Here is an 11,583-nt window from a genome sequence, read left to right as displayed (position 1 = left end):
AACTCTAAGAATTAACAAAAAAAACTAATAAAAATTAAACTATGATATTACTTGAAAGCTTTTTAGACAATATTTAATAAAATATTTAAGCGATAATTAGACAAATTTGATTTTTTTTGTCAGCCAAAAGTTTATTATTAATTAGTATCAGTTATTTCAAGATGTTTAAGAAAGGATGGACAAAAAAATAGGATAGACATAAATGATATATGAACTATGAATAGTACTTTGTAAAGCTGACTTAGATATCATATCTGCACATCCATTTCCAGTCCTTTTTGATGCTTAAATTTAATTTCTTTAGAGCAGTTATTCCATGAAGAGATAGTATGAGATATTGTTTTGATATTCAGATTTGTTTCTTGACTGTTAAGAAAATTGATATCTGTAAAATGTCTCATTCGAATATGATATGTTTATAACCGAGTCCCCAACATGAGACAAGTTTGTTTAAAAAGTAAATAATTTCATTTTTCTTATATTATATAATAAATATATATTATTTACTGATAATAAAAATATAGTTATTCATCACAAATATCTATGCAAATATGTGAATCAAGTACAACAATCAAACAACATAATGATTTCCACGAAGAAAATTTTAAAAATATATTTATGTTATGTAGTCTTATTTTATATTCTTTAAATAATGTAGTACAATATTATACATTATTTTTTTAGAATTGAGAAATATGTATAATATGTTAGTTAAAAAATCTAGTATAGTATAATACCGAAACGTTTAAAATAGCACTATACTTTTATATAATCAATTTCCATTCTTTTAATAATGAATGCAAACTTTGCTGCCAAAAAGAAAAAAAAAGAAAAAGAATGCAAACTTATAAAATAGTGATGCTTTGGGTTTGGGATTAAATAAATAAAATAAATAAAGAGGGGAGGGGGTGTTTAGGGTAATTAGTGTACACACCAGAAGAGACCACCGTTGGATATGTAAAAAAAAAGTGTGGATCTCATCTGGAGTGTTGTTGTTCTTAATTCATTCATTACCGCTTAAAAGAAAGGTACAGACTTCTCTGACCAAACGCAAAGAATCACCGACCCATTCCTTCCGACACAACCCTCCTCTCCTCTCCATCCTTTCTTCTTTCCAGTTCTGATTCGAGATTTGATTTGATTTGATTTGATTTGATTTGATCCATCCATCATCGTTTCGTTAAAAAAAAAAAAAAATCAGTTTCGGTTTCTGAATCTCCGATGCGTTTACATCATCTGCAAATTATTGCTTAATCCTTGAATCTGACAGCAACAATTGAGTCTGCGATTGCTTCTTCGATTTGAAGCTCTGCTTTTAATCCTGCAAATTCTTTCCCGAGGGAAAAGACCTTCCTTCCATGTAAAAATTCGATTTTTTTTTTGTAAGTTGCTTAAGTTTCTGTATGAGTTCGTATTGCGAAAACTAATCTATATGATCTTATCAGTGTAGAAATTGAGAAACTGACTTAGAGTGGAAATGGTGGGGCCAAGTACTTTGTTTCACCGGAGAAAGCATTCATGGCCTCCTGAGGAATTCATTACCAAAACTACTTTGCAATTAGTATATCCTCTCTCTCTTTTTTTTTTTTTGTGTATGAAGAATCCTTTCGATTTCGAGTTTAATAAAAAATTGGATATATATATATATATATAATTTGCTTTTGTAGCTTGATTTCGATAGTGCTGCTCCGCCACCGCACGCATGGAGGAGGAGGTTGAACTGCCATGCCAATATCTTGAAAGAGTTCACTATCACCTTTCGAGAAGCCATCAAAATGGTATAATGCTTTTCTTTTTATTGCCCAAAAAATGTGATTTTATTTTTGGAGTTTTCCTAAATGCGGAATTACAGGTAACGTTGGGGATACGTCTATGGTCTTATGTCAGAGAAGAAGCCTCCCATGGAAGGGTATCTCCTTCTATCTCACTCTGCTCCATACTACCTTCTTCTTTTGTCTGTGAATGTTATTTTATAGATTTTTGTTTTTTCGTAATATGCTACAGAAAGCACCTATCGATCCTTTCACCAAAGAGAATTGTAAACCATCTGCATCCCAAGGTGTTCCCCTCGGAGGAATGGGGTACCATATAATATCTAGTCTCTGATTTTTTGGTTTTTATCATTCCATAGCTTAGGTTTTGAGCAATGCTGTTTGCAATTGCAGAAGTGGAAGCATATCTAGGGGCTTCAGGGGCGAGTTTAAGCAGTGGCAAATTACTCCTGGAACGTGCGATCCATCACCTATGATGTCTAATCAGTTTTCTGTAAGTCTTTCAACTAATACTAGTAGTGGACCTGTAATCGCTGTCTTTTACTTCCACTGTTTCCTTGTTTTTTTCTTCCCATACTGTATAGCCTTTTATTCTTTCACTGTTTTACTCTTTCTGGATCTTGCAACAGAGAATCTTCTCTTCCAATTTCACCATTGAAAGCTTTATACTCTTTTGAAAGTACCCATTAGTTGTTCTTACTTTAGTTGCAAATCTTCCTCTTGCAGAATTGTCGTCATTGTATGTGCCAATCTATGATTGTTATTTAAGCTGTTGTTACTTGTAACATTTCCGTGGCACATCCTTGCAGATTTTTATTTCTCGAGAGGGTGGGCACAAAAAGTATGCATCAGTTTTGGCTCCAGGCCGGCATGGAAGTTTAGGGTAGGAATCTGTTTTACAAAACATCCTCTGTTTCAACGATGCAAGTTTATTTCTTCTTCTTAATTCACGTACCTTGCACTGGTTTCATGGTCTCAGAAAAACGCGTGATAAAGGTATTTCTTCATGGGGTTGGAATCTGAATGGCCAGCATTCTACTTATCATGCGTTATTTCCTCGGGCATGGACTGTATATGATGGTAACAACCTACGCAACCTTTTCTTGTAAGGCTATAATATCTCTCTCTGCATATTAATTGTAATGTTGCTTCTGTTTGTAGGTGAGCCTGACCCAGAGTTAAAGATTTCATGTCGACAAATATCTCCCTTTATACCAAACAATTACCGAGATAGTAGTCTTCCCACAGCTGTTTTCGTATATACTGTAAGTATTCTACTCATCATCTAGTGGATATTCATATCGGCTTGGTGTGATGCCTCTGTAAATATGGAAAAATCTTAGTTCTGAAAGCATGTGAACAAGAAAGGATGTATATTTTTATCAAACAATCTTTGGAATATCTAGACTCTGCATATTCCACATGTATGGGTCTGTTATGATACTTTTGACTTAGTTGATGAACCTCTACATATTCTTATATTTCAATGTCTGAAGTGGTAGCACTTATGGAGTATTAATCTCCTGCACATGAATCTGAGGATTTTCTAAGAGTTACTACTTTTGTTTTAGTTGGTGAACACTGGAAAGGAAAGGGCAAAAGTCAGTCTTCTTTTTACATGGGCGGTGAGTTGGCATCTGATTCATTTCTATTACATTATATCCAGAAGAGGAGATGTTTACCAGCTTTGTTTTTTACAGAACTCAATTGGTGGGACTTCGCATATGTTAGGGGGTCATGTGAATGAGCCATTTATGTAAGGAGAAATATATGACCTCTTTTTATAAATGGTTATGGCTTCAAGTCGAAATGTAATTTTTGTTTGTTTGTGTCCTTCTTCCTTTCAGAGGCGAGGATGGGGTCTCCGGCGTCCTCTTACATCACAAGTAAGTCACTTTACCTTAATAGCTATAAAGCTGTTGATATGCATAGATCTCGTGGTCCACATTGCAATTCTTCCTAAATGGTTTAATGGAGGACAGTTAGGAAATGTCAATACCGGAAGATTTATTTCTTAAAAACAACGTTACATTCCTTACATTTGGCGTGCTCAAATAACTGACCTGATGAACGAAACAAAACAATAAGATCGTACCGACTCATTATTGCAAAAAATCGCCAGCGAACGTCACCTTGTTAGTCAATAGTAATTGCACATTACCAGATTACCTTGAGGGTATAATACTATAACTAATTAAGCCAGAAATATTCATATTCAGTTTTAGCACTAAAATGTTCCCTAGATAGACTTTTCTTCCCGTGTGAAGGCTTAGTCTGCTGCATTTAGACTATTGATGTCTCGGTCTTATCTTTTGAACGCTTTTGTAGTGTGATTGTATGAGTAATTGGCACTTTGCAAATGATTTCGAAATGCTAACTTATTCATTGCAGTTTGCTTCTGGTACGAAACATGTACTTGTGTTGTTTCTGTGTCTGCATGAATGTATAGTATATAGTCTTATTCTTTCTCTTGTGTCTTCTATTAAATGGTGGGATGTACTTTATCCTGACTTTTTGCATAACAAAGGATCCCCAAGTAAATCCTCTTGCTAAACCAATTTACGCTGTTGTTATTTTTTGAGTGTTGAGACATTTTTGCCGGCTTATCTGTTCACAGTAGAATGTTGTGTTCTTTTCTCTAAGCGAATAGATTTCTTCTGAATGTGTGATATTTTTTCAGGACAGACAAGGGAAACCCTCCTGTTACATTTGCGATCTCTGCTTGTGAGACTCAGAATGTGAATGTGACTGTTTTACCATACTTTGGTTTGTCTGAAGACAGTTCTTTTACAGCAAAGGATATGTGGGATAAAATGGAGAAGGTAACTTTTCTTTGCTATTGACTATAATTGTTCTTTTGTTCTAAATTGTCAGTGATATAAGAACGTTTGTTTTATATATCTGGAATATCTGTTACATATGAGACTGACATATAGATATTCTATATAAAAGGATGGGAAATTTGATCAAGAAAACTTCAATAGTGGGCCGAGCGTGCCTTCAACAGCTGGAGATACTATTTGTGCAGCAGTCTCAGCTACTGCATGGGTAGAGGCACATGGAAAGTGCACTGTATCTTTTGCTCTTTCATGGTCATCACCAAAAGTGAAATTTTCAAAGGGAAGCACATATGACAGGTAAATAAAGTACATCATTTATGGTATCTTCCTAAAATTGAGAGATTAAGCTGTTTAGTTGTCGATAATTATATGAAACTTATTTTCATAATGTTTTCATGAAAATGGCTATTTCTCCTTTTCATTTCGGAAGTTTTCTGTGTACCATATAGTTTGCATACTTGTCATTGATACTGGATCTCCTTTAAGTTTTGTAGACGCACTCTGAGTCATGTGTCTTATTCATTTTTAATGTCCCAGAAGACTGAATTTTAGTGTAGTGTCGAACACTTGTTAATACACGTAAAAAGTGAACAAGCAAATGTGGGTTGCCACTTCAGCAAATTAATAGTGAAGAGAATGCACGAATGTAGCCTTTTGGTATCGGTTGGTTAACAAAACGAAAATCTTGTGGTTGACTTGAGTCTATCAATCAAGTACATACTTTTAGAAGATAAGACATTTAGCCAATATTTCAATGTGGTATGTCAAACACTGGTGATTGTCTGATTTATATTTTCTGTCCTCTTGTTTTGGTTTTGCAGGAGATACACTAAATTTTATGGAACTTCGCCAAGAGCAGCTGTTGACCTTGTGCATGATGCACTAACACGTATGTATCTATATTGTCAATGTCTTCACTTGAGTTGCCACCGTTCTGTTTGGATCTTTACTGCTGTTGAATTGAAACTATTCCATGCTACACATACACAGAATGGCGCTTATATATTAATGACTAGCTTTGGTTTTCAAATTCAGATTATAAAAGGTGGGAGGAAGATATTGAGGCATGGCAAAATCCCATCCTTAGAGATGAGAGGCTCCCTGAATGGTAATTGCTTTGGAACCTTTCTTTGTATCACAATGCATCACTATTGTACTGCATATTCATGTACCCCATAATAGATGAATTTTTAATGCTTGGCTCTCTTATCGTTGCCCCCTGAATTGTTTTTTGATATTTAGGTACAAGTTCACTCTGTTCAATGAGCTTTACTTTTTGGTAGCCGGTGGCACAGTCTGGATAGGTACCCGTCTATATGCCTATATGATTGAAAAACTTGTTGCTTCTTTTGTTATTTACTTTCTCAAACATTTCCTGTTGCAGACTCCGCTTCAATCCGGGCCAATGGGAATAGTCAGCTTCAACAATCAGATTTAGGAAATTCAGATGGTGGAGTTGACAGTAAAGACCAACAGAATAACCGTGATAATTGCGACAGCAATGGAATAGAAAGCAATGGGGAAGCATCAGTTACTGACAAAAGCAATGGTTTATTTGTAGACATTTCGCACGTAGATGATGATGTTGGTAGGTTTCTGTACTTGGAAGGTGTGGAGTATGTGATGTGGAACACGTACGATGTGCACTTTTACGCATCGTATGCGCTCCTTATGCTATTCCCAAAGATCGAACTGAACATCCAGCGGGATTTCGCTAAAGCCGTGTTGTCCGAGGATGGGAGGAAGGTTAAGTTCCTTGCGGAGGGGAACTTGGGGATCCGCAAGGTCAGAGGCGCTGTTCCTCACGATCTAGGGATGCATGATCCTTGGAACGAGATGAATGCGTACAACATACACGACACAAGCAAGTGGAAGGATCTTAACCCAAAGTTTGTGCTTCAGGTGTATAGAGATTTCGCAGCTACAGGGGATTACCAATTTGGTATAGACGTTTGGCCAGCGGTTCGTGCTGCTATGGAGTACATGGAACAGTTTGACAGAGATAACGACGATCTGATAGAGAACGACGGTTTCCCTGATCAGACGTACGATACGTGGACTGTTCATGGCGTGAGCGCCTACTGCGGTTGCTTGTGGCTTGCTGCTCTTCAGGCAGCAGCGGCAATGGCTCTCCAGATCGGTGATAAGTTCTTTGCGGAATTGTGCAAGAACAAGTTTTTGAATGCAAAGGCAGCGTTGGAAGCGAAGCTCTGGAACGGAACTTACTTCAATTATGACAGCGGGGCGAGCAGCAACAGCAAATCGATACAGACGGATCAGCTTGCGGGTCAGTGGTATACTGCTTCCTCAGGTCTGCCTCCGATTTTCGAGGATTCCAAAATCAGAAGCACTTTGCAAAAGATTTTTGATTTCAATGTGATGAAGACGAAAGGAGGGAGAATGGGTGCTGTAAATGGGATGCATCCTGATGGGAAAGTGGATGAGACGTGCATGCAGTCACGTGAGATATGGACAGGTGTCACGTATGCAGCAGCAGCTACTATGATCCTCTCTGGAATGGAGGAGCAAGGGTTCACTACTGCTGAGGGAATCTTCACAGCTGGCTGGTCAGAAGAAGGTTTCGGGTAAGTCTATCTCGAACATGATCTTGATGGTTTATTGGAGATTTTGATTTGATTTGACCTGTTTTTGAACTGGATACAGATACTGGTTCCAGACACCGGAAGGGTGGACAATGGATGGGCATTACAGGTCATTGATATACATGAGGCCTCTCGCAATATGGGGAATGCAGTGGGCGTTGTCGCTGCCAAAGGCAATCCTTGATGCTCCTAAGATCAACATGATGGACAGAGTTCACATGTCCCCTAGAAGCCGGAGATTCTCTCACAACTCCAGAGTTGTAACACACAAAGCTAAGTGTTTTGGAGATTCTTCTTTAAGCTGTACCTGCTGAATACTCGGACATAATGTTCCGGATTGTAATTGTAATGTAATTAACAGGTGGGAAATATTTCCATAAAAAATAATGGAAACGTTTCTAGAATGTTGCGGTACAAATTGCTCATAGAGAGAAAGAGTTAATGTTTTGCAGGAAGATGATAAGTTTGTAACCAAACTGTTTACTTTCTTTCATGGTTAATAACCTTCAAGTTTCCTTATCAGGATCTTGAAGAAGACTTTTTGCTTCGTACATAGAGAAAAGAAAGCTAGGGACAGATTCTTTCTCAGTTTAGCTAATGGATGTATCACTTATATCTCGTGTTATTTGCTAACAATTTTTTTTTGTCTTGTAACGAATATTCAATCAATCACTCACTATTCTAGACCATGTTTCCAAGTACTGGACGTTGAAAGTTAGAGCAACTCAATAATCTGTAAAAGCGAGTCTCACCAAATCAGAATGCGGAAAGTTCTCTCTCTACTTTTAGAGAGAGGATTTTCCTCACGATAACCCTATTCACCGACTCTTCATCTTTCACAGGGGATCGAGTTTTATCTTTTTGGTGTAATATAATTCGATCTTTGATCGACTTTCTTCCGTGTTATCGGATTAGTTTTTCGCGTTGGCGATTTTGTTTGTGTTTCAACCCTTAACCGATATGTTCTTCATCTTCTCATCTCCTATCAGTTTTGTGGTTGAAATTTAATAAGTTCGCATTGGCGATATCTCTTCGTTTTAGGCGATTTTTTGTTGTGTTAATCTAAAATCCGATCTCTTTCTTTCTTTTATAAATCAATATTCCGATTGGTTTATGGAGGTTATCGTCTTCTCGATAGTTAAGCTGGGTTTCTTACTCGGAAAAGGTATCAATCTTCGCTTCATGATATTAGGGCGAAGTATCCTTGAGGGTACGAGAGATTGATTAAGTGGAGGAGAGTTGATGCAGACTCAGATTAGCTGGAGCTTTCTTATCGAAAGCGTTTTGGCGAAGTTTTGTGTTTACCTCCTTGAAGCTTCTCACCGGACTTCATCTCTACCGTGAAGATGTGGAACTTTCGAAGACCGGCAATCATCACAGGAAGGAGGAGCGGTCAAGCGGTTCAACTAGGCGAATAAAGAGGTTGAAGGTTCTCGGTCCGGTAGACTTTCCGGCGAAACCAGCAGTGCTCTCTTCAGATCCAGAAACGTCGATTGCCACACAAGGCTGCACGTGTCGATCATGCGTTAAAGTTTTATTATTAAGAACCACGTGTTTTCTTGTAACCTCATCTTTGTTATTGGGCTTCGACTGGACTTGTAAGGTTGGGTTATTGCCCAATTAATAAAACTGTTGACAAAAACAAAAGATCATGTTTCCCAGTTCGGAAACGCGCTAGCAAGGCGGTGGGTTGGGTTTAACACTTAGAGAGAAAATTAGGGATTAAATGGAAATTATTCAGAGCCGAATTTTTAAATTGTTTAATATGTTATAAAACATGTTAATGTTCAGTTGTGTATAACATTAATACACTTTCATGTTTAGGATTGTATAAATACACAAATAGAATATATAAACTTAATATAGTGTAATTTCATCAAAATTATGAATATAAATTATATTTATCAAATTTTAAATCAAATAAATAGATAAAAAAATATTATTAAAAAATAAAATAAAAATAAATAATAATAAAAAAATAGATTATTAGAAGGACATCCAATTTTTTAGACAGATTTGGTATAAATCGAGGAGGCCTATAGCGGCCGTCACTTTGTCTGTAGTTGTCAGATCATGACCACGATAGCCATTATTTAATAGGCTACAAAAAGAAAACGTAATGATTGAGTTTGGTCATTTTTGTCTGTCTCTCTAACCTATCTGAACTGAAGAACACATGTCGGGACCTCAGTGCTGCGAAAACCCGCCGGCTCTTAACCCGGTCTCCGGGTCGGGTCATGTAGAGAAGCTGGGTGGGCTCGATGCTTACGTCTCTGGCTCTCTTGATTCCAAGTTGTGCGTCATCCTCATCTCTGATGTTTTTGGTAAATCATTCTTCTTTGCTCTGATCTCAAACTCAAATATGTTTTTAGTCAAAGACATGATTTTTATTGGACCCATTTGATCTCTGTGTTCTGACTTGTGCTTCGTTTATTTTCTTCTTCAGGGTATGAAGCTCCAAACTTGAGGTAATAGTTTGTTCCACTCTCGTTAGATTTTGCATAAATAGGCTTATTGGTTTTGCATTTTTACAAGTTGAAAGTCTTTTAAAGTGTTAAGAATTCGAACTTTGTGTTATCTGATCTGATATCATTTGGATAAAACCAATACAATGGGCCTTACTGAGCCCAGTCATAGGTGCTTTTGTTTAGTGGTGTAATAAAAACCTTACTGAGCCTAATTCAATAAGTTAAAAGTTAAAACTATGATACGTTAATGTTTGTTATATAAGCTTCATTCCGAAGACGACCGGGCCAGCTATGAGTTTTTTTTTTTTTTTTTTTTTTGAAAAAAGCTTTTGACTCACTGTTTGATTGTATTCTCTGCAAGTCACTTTGTTGTTTTCGAGATTCTACTGAGTTTGAATTCTTTGTGTTATGTTTTAAGGGCGCTTGCGGATAAGGTTGGAGCTTCTGGATTCTATGTTGTGGTTCCTGATTACTTCTATGGAGATCCTTTTGATGCCTCTAATCAGGAGAGACCCATCTCTCTCTGGATCAAAGACCATGGCGCTGTTTGTTCCTTTATCCTTAATCCTTAAACTCAGTTTTCCTTCTAACATAACATCGTTGTTCACAAGTTCCACTATGTGTTATGTCATATTGTTCTGTTGTTTCTATAGATTCCACCTGAGAATCAGTTTCATTTTCCCTTTTCCCAGGATAAGGGATTTGAAGACACAAAGCCAGTAATTGAAGCCATAAAGACCAAAGGCATAACTGCTATTGGAGCTGCAGGGATGTGTTGGGGTGGTGAGTTTGTAGTGAAAATATGTGACACTCTCTTATCTTTCACTACTAACATCTGGAAGTGTCTAATGCATGTTTCTTATCTTGTCTTAATGGATCTTCAGCAAAAGTGGTGGTGGAATTGTCTAAGCAAGAATTTGTTCAAGCAGCTGTTTTGCTTCATCCTTCTTTTGTCACGGTCGATGATATCAAGGGTAAGTGACTATTAGTACTTTGATAACATAGATACTTCCATCTTGATTCCTGACATAAACATGGTTACATGAGTAACAATGAGTCTCATGCCTCGCCTAATGGTTTGCTGTAGGTGGGAAGGTACCAATTGCTATACTAGGAGCTGAGATTGATCAGTTGTCTCCACCAGCACTCTTGAAGCAATTTGAGGAGATTCTTGCTTCCAAACCTGAGGTAAAGCTCTACTTCTTCTGCAACTCAACGAGTTTTATCTCTTTCAAACTGTAGAAATAAAACTAATTGACTTGAAAAAACACGGGAATGTGTAGGTGAATAATTATGTGAAGATATACCCGAAAGTGGCACACGGTTGGACAGTTAGGTACAAGACGGATGACCCAGAGGCGGTTAAAGCTGCAGAAGAAGCGCACAAGGAGATGCTTGATTGGTTTGTGACTTACGTTAAGTGAATGAGAAAGGTTGTCTAACGTGATCACATTTGCTACTCCTACTACTACTAATAGTGTTGGTAAATGAAAATAAAGAGAGAGACGAACTATGAAACTCTTTGTTGGCGTCTTTACTCTCTATAGCCTCTTTGGAAGCATGTTGCTATGTTGTGATTTTGGTTTATAATGCCGAACATTTGTCCAAAAAAAACAAGAAACTTAATTTGCTGAAAAAGAAAATATCTATATAAATCTTTTTCTTTTTTTTTTTTCTTTCTTTTTTAAAAAAAAAATCTATTTCAAAGATAGGGAAACATCGTTCAGGAGCTCTACATCATAAGAGAAACATGAAGAATTTTAACTTGTCTTTCAAAAATAGCATTGCGATATCCTCTTTGACCATGTATGTTGCATTGCTATTAGGAGAGCTTGTAATTCCCAGCTCAAGATTCCTCCATAAATCTTTTGATTGATCTGTCATACACCATTATGACATC

At 37.0% G+C, this 11,583-nt stretch overlaps 2 protein-coding genes across 4 annotated transcripts; both read left to right on the top strand.

Moving 5' to 3' along the window:
- Positions 1-926: 926 nt before the first annotated feature.
- Positions 927-7,762, top strand: LOC106306073 (non-lysosomal glucosylceramidase). Of its 3 annotated transcripts, none has more exons than XM_013742540.1 (19): positions 927-1,360; positions 1,451-1,561; positions 1,668-1,778; positions 1,853-1,909; positions 2,005-2,081; positions 2,166-2,265; positions 2,582-2,655; positions 2,752-2,852; positions 2,934-3,037; positions 3,344-3,397; positions 3,473-3,528; positions 3,620-3,658; positions 4,453-4,594; positions 4,725-4,909; positions 5,434-5,501; positions 5,648-5,720; positions 5,855-5,916; positions 5,997-7,197; positions 7,277-7,762. In XM_013742540.1, exons 2-19 carry the CDS (start codon positions 1,478-1,480, stop codon positions 7,527-7,529), a joined length of 2,841 nt encoding a protein of 946 aa, XP_013597994.1. In that variant the 5' UTR covers positions 927-1,360; positions 1,451-1,477; the 3' UTR covers positions 7,530-7,762. The 3 variants fall into 3 exon arrangements, with proteins under 3 accessions (XP_013597994.1, XP_013597993.1, XP_013597995.1); XM_013742539.1 differs by having other exon boundaries at positions 1,446-1,561; XM_013742541.1 differs by having other exon boundaries at positions 943-1,028; positions 1,446-1,561.
- Positions 7,763-9,280: 1,518 nt separating this feature from the next.
- On the top strand, positions 9,281-11,264 carry LOC106303555 (endo-1,3;1,4-beta-D-glucanase). Its single transcript, XM_013739820.1, has 7 exons — positions 9,281-9,539; positions 9,662-9,683; positions 10,102-10,228; positions 10,376-10,466; positions 10,568-10,657; positions 10,771-10,871; positions 10,967-11,264. The coding sequence occupies exons 1-7, from the start codon at positions 9,392-9,394 to the stop codon at positions 11,105-11,107; spliced, it is 720 nt and encodes a 239-aa protein (XP_013595274.1). The 5' UTR covers positions 9,281-9,391; the 3' UTR covers positions 11,108-11,264.
- Positions 11,265-11,583: the final 319 nt, after the last annotated feature.

Source organism: Brassica oleracea, chromosome C7, assembly GCF_000695525.1.
Source record: "Brassica oleracea var. oleracea cultivar TO1000 chromosome C7, BOL, whole genome shotgun sequence".
Classification (NCBI taxonomy): domain Eukaryota; kingdom Viridiplantae; phylum Streptophyta; class Magnoliopsida; order Brassicales; family Brassicaceae; genus Brassica; species Brassica oleracea.
The sequence above is the reverse complement of the archived record's forward strand: the minus strand, read 5'-3'. Positions and strand labels throughout refer to the sequence as shown.

What these genes read in the sequence shown, in the direction of transcription:
- LOC106306073 (XM_013742540.1), top strand. Translation starts at nt 1,478, where the DNA reads ATGGTGGGGCCAAGTACTTTGTTTCACCGGAGAAAGCATTCATGGCCT. An exon ending in CGGTGGCACAGTCTGGATAG is followed by an intron (nt 5,917 to 5,996) that starts GTACCCGTCTAT and finishes TTCCTGTTGCAG; the next exon opens with ACTCCGCTTCAATCCGGGCC. An exon ending in TGGTCAGAAGAAGGTTTCGG is followed by an intron (nt 7,198 to 7,276) that starts GTAAGTCTATCT and finishes AACTGGATACAG; the next exon opens with ATACTGGTTCCAGACACCGG.
- LOC106303555 (XM_013739820.1), top strand. Translation starts at nt 9,392, where the DNA reads ATGTCGGGACCTCAGTGCTGCGAAAACCCGCCGGCTCTTAACCCGGTC. An exon ending in CCTCATCTCTGATGTTTTTG is followed by an intron (nt 9,540 to 9,661) that starts GTAAATCATTCT and finishes TTTCTTCTTCAG; the next exon opens with GGTATGAAGCTCCAAACTTG. An exon ending in TGCAGGGATGTGTTGGGGTG is followed by an intron (nt 10,467 to 10,567) that starts GTGAGTTTGTAG and finishes ATGGATCTTCAG; the next exon opens with CAAAAGTGGTGGTGGAATTG.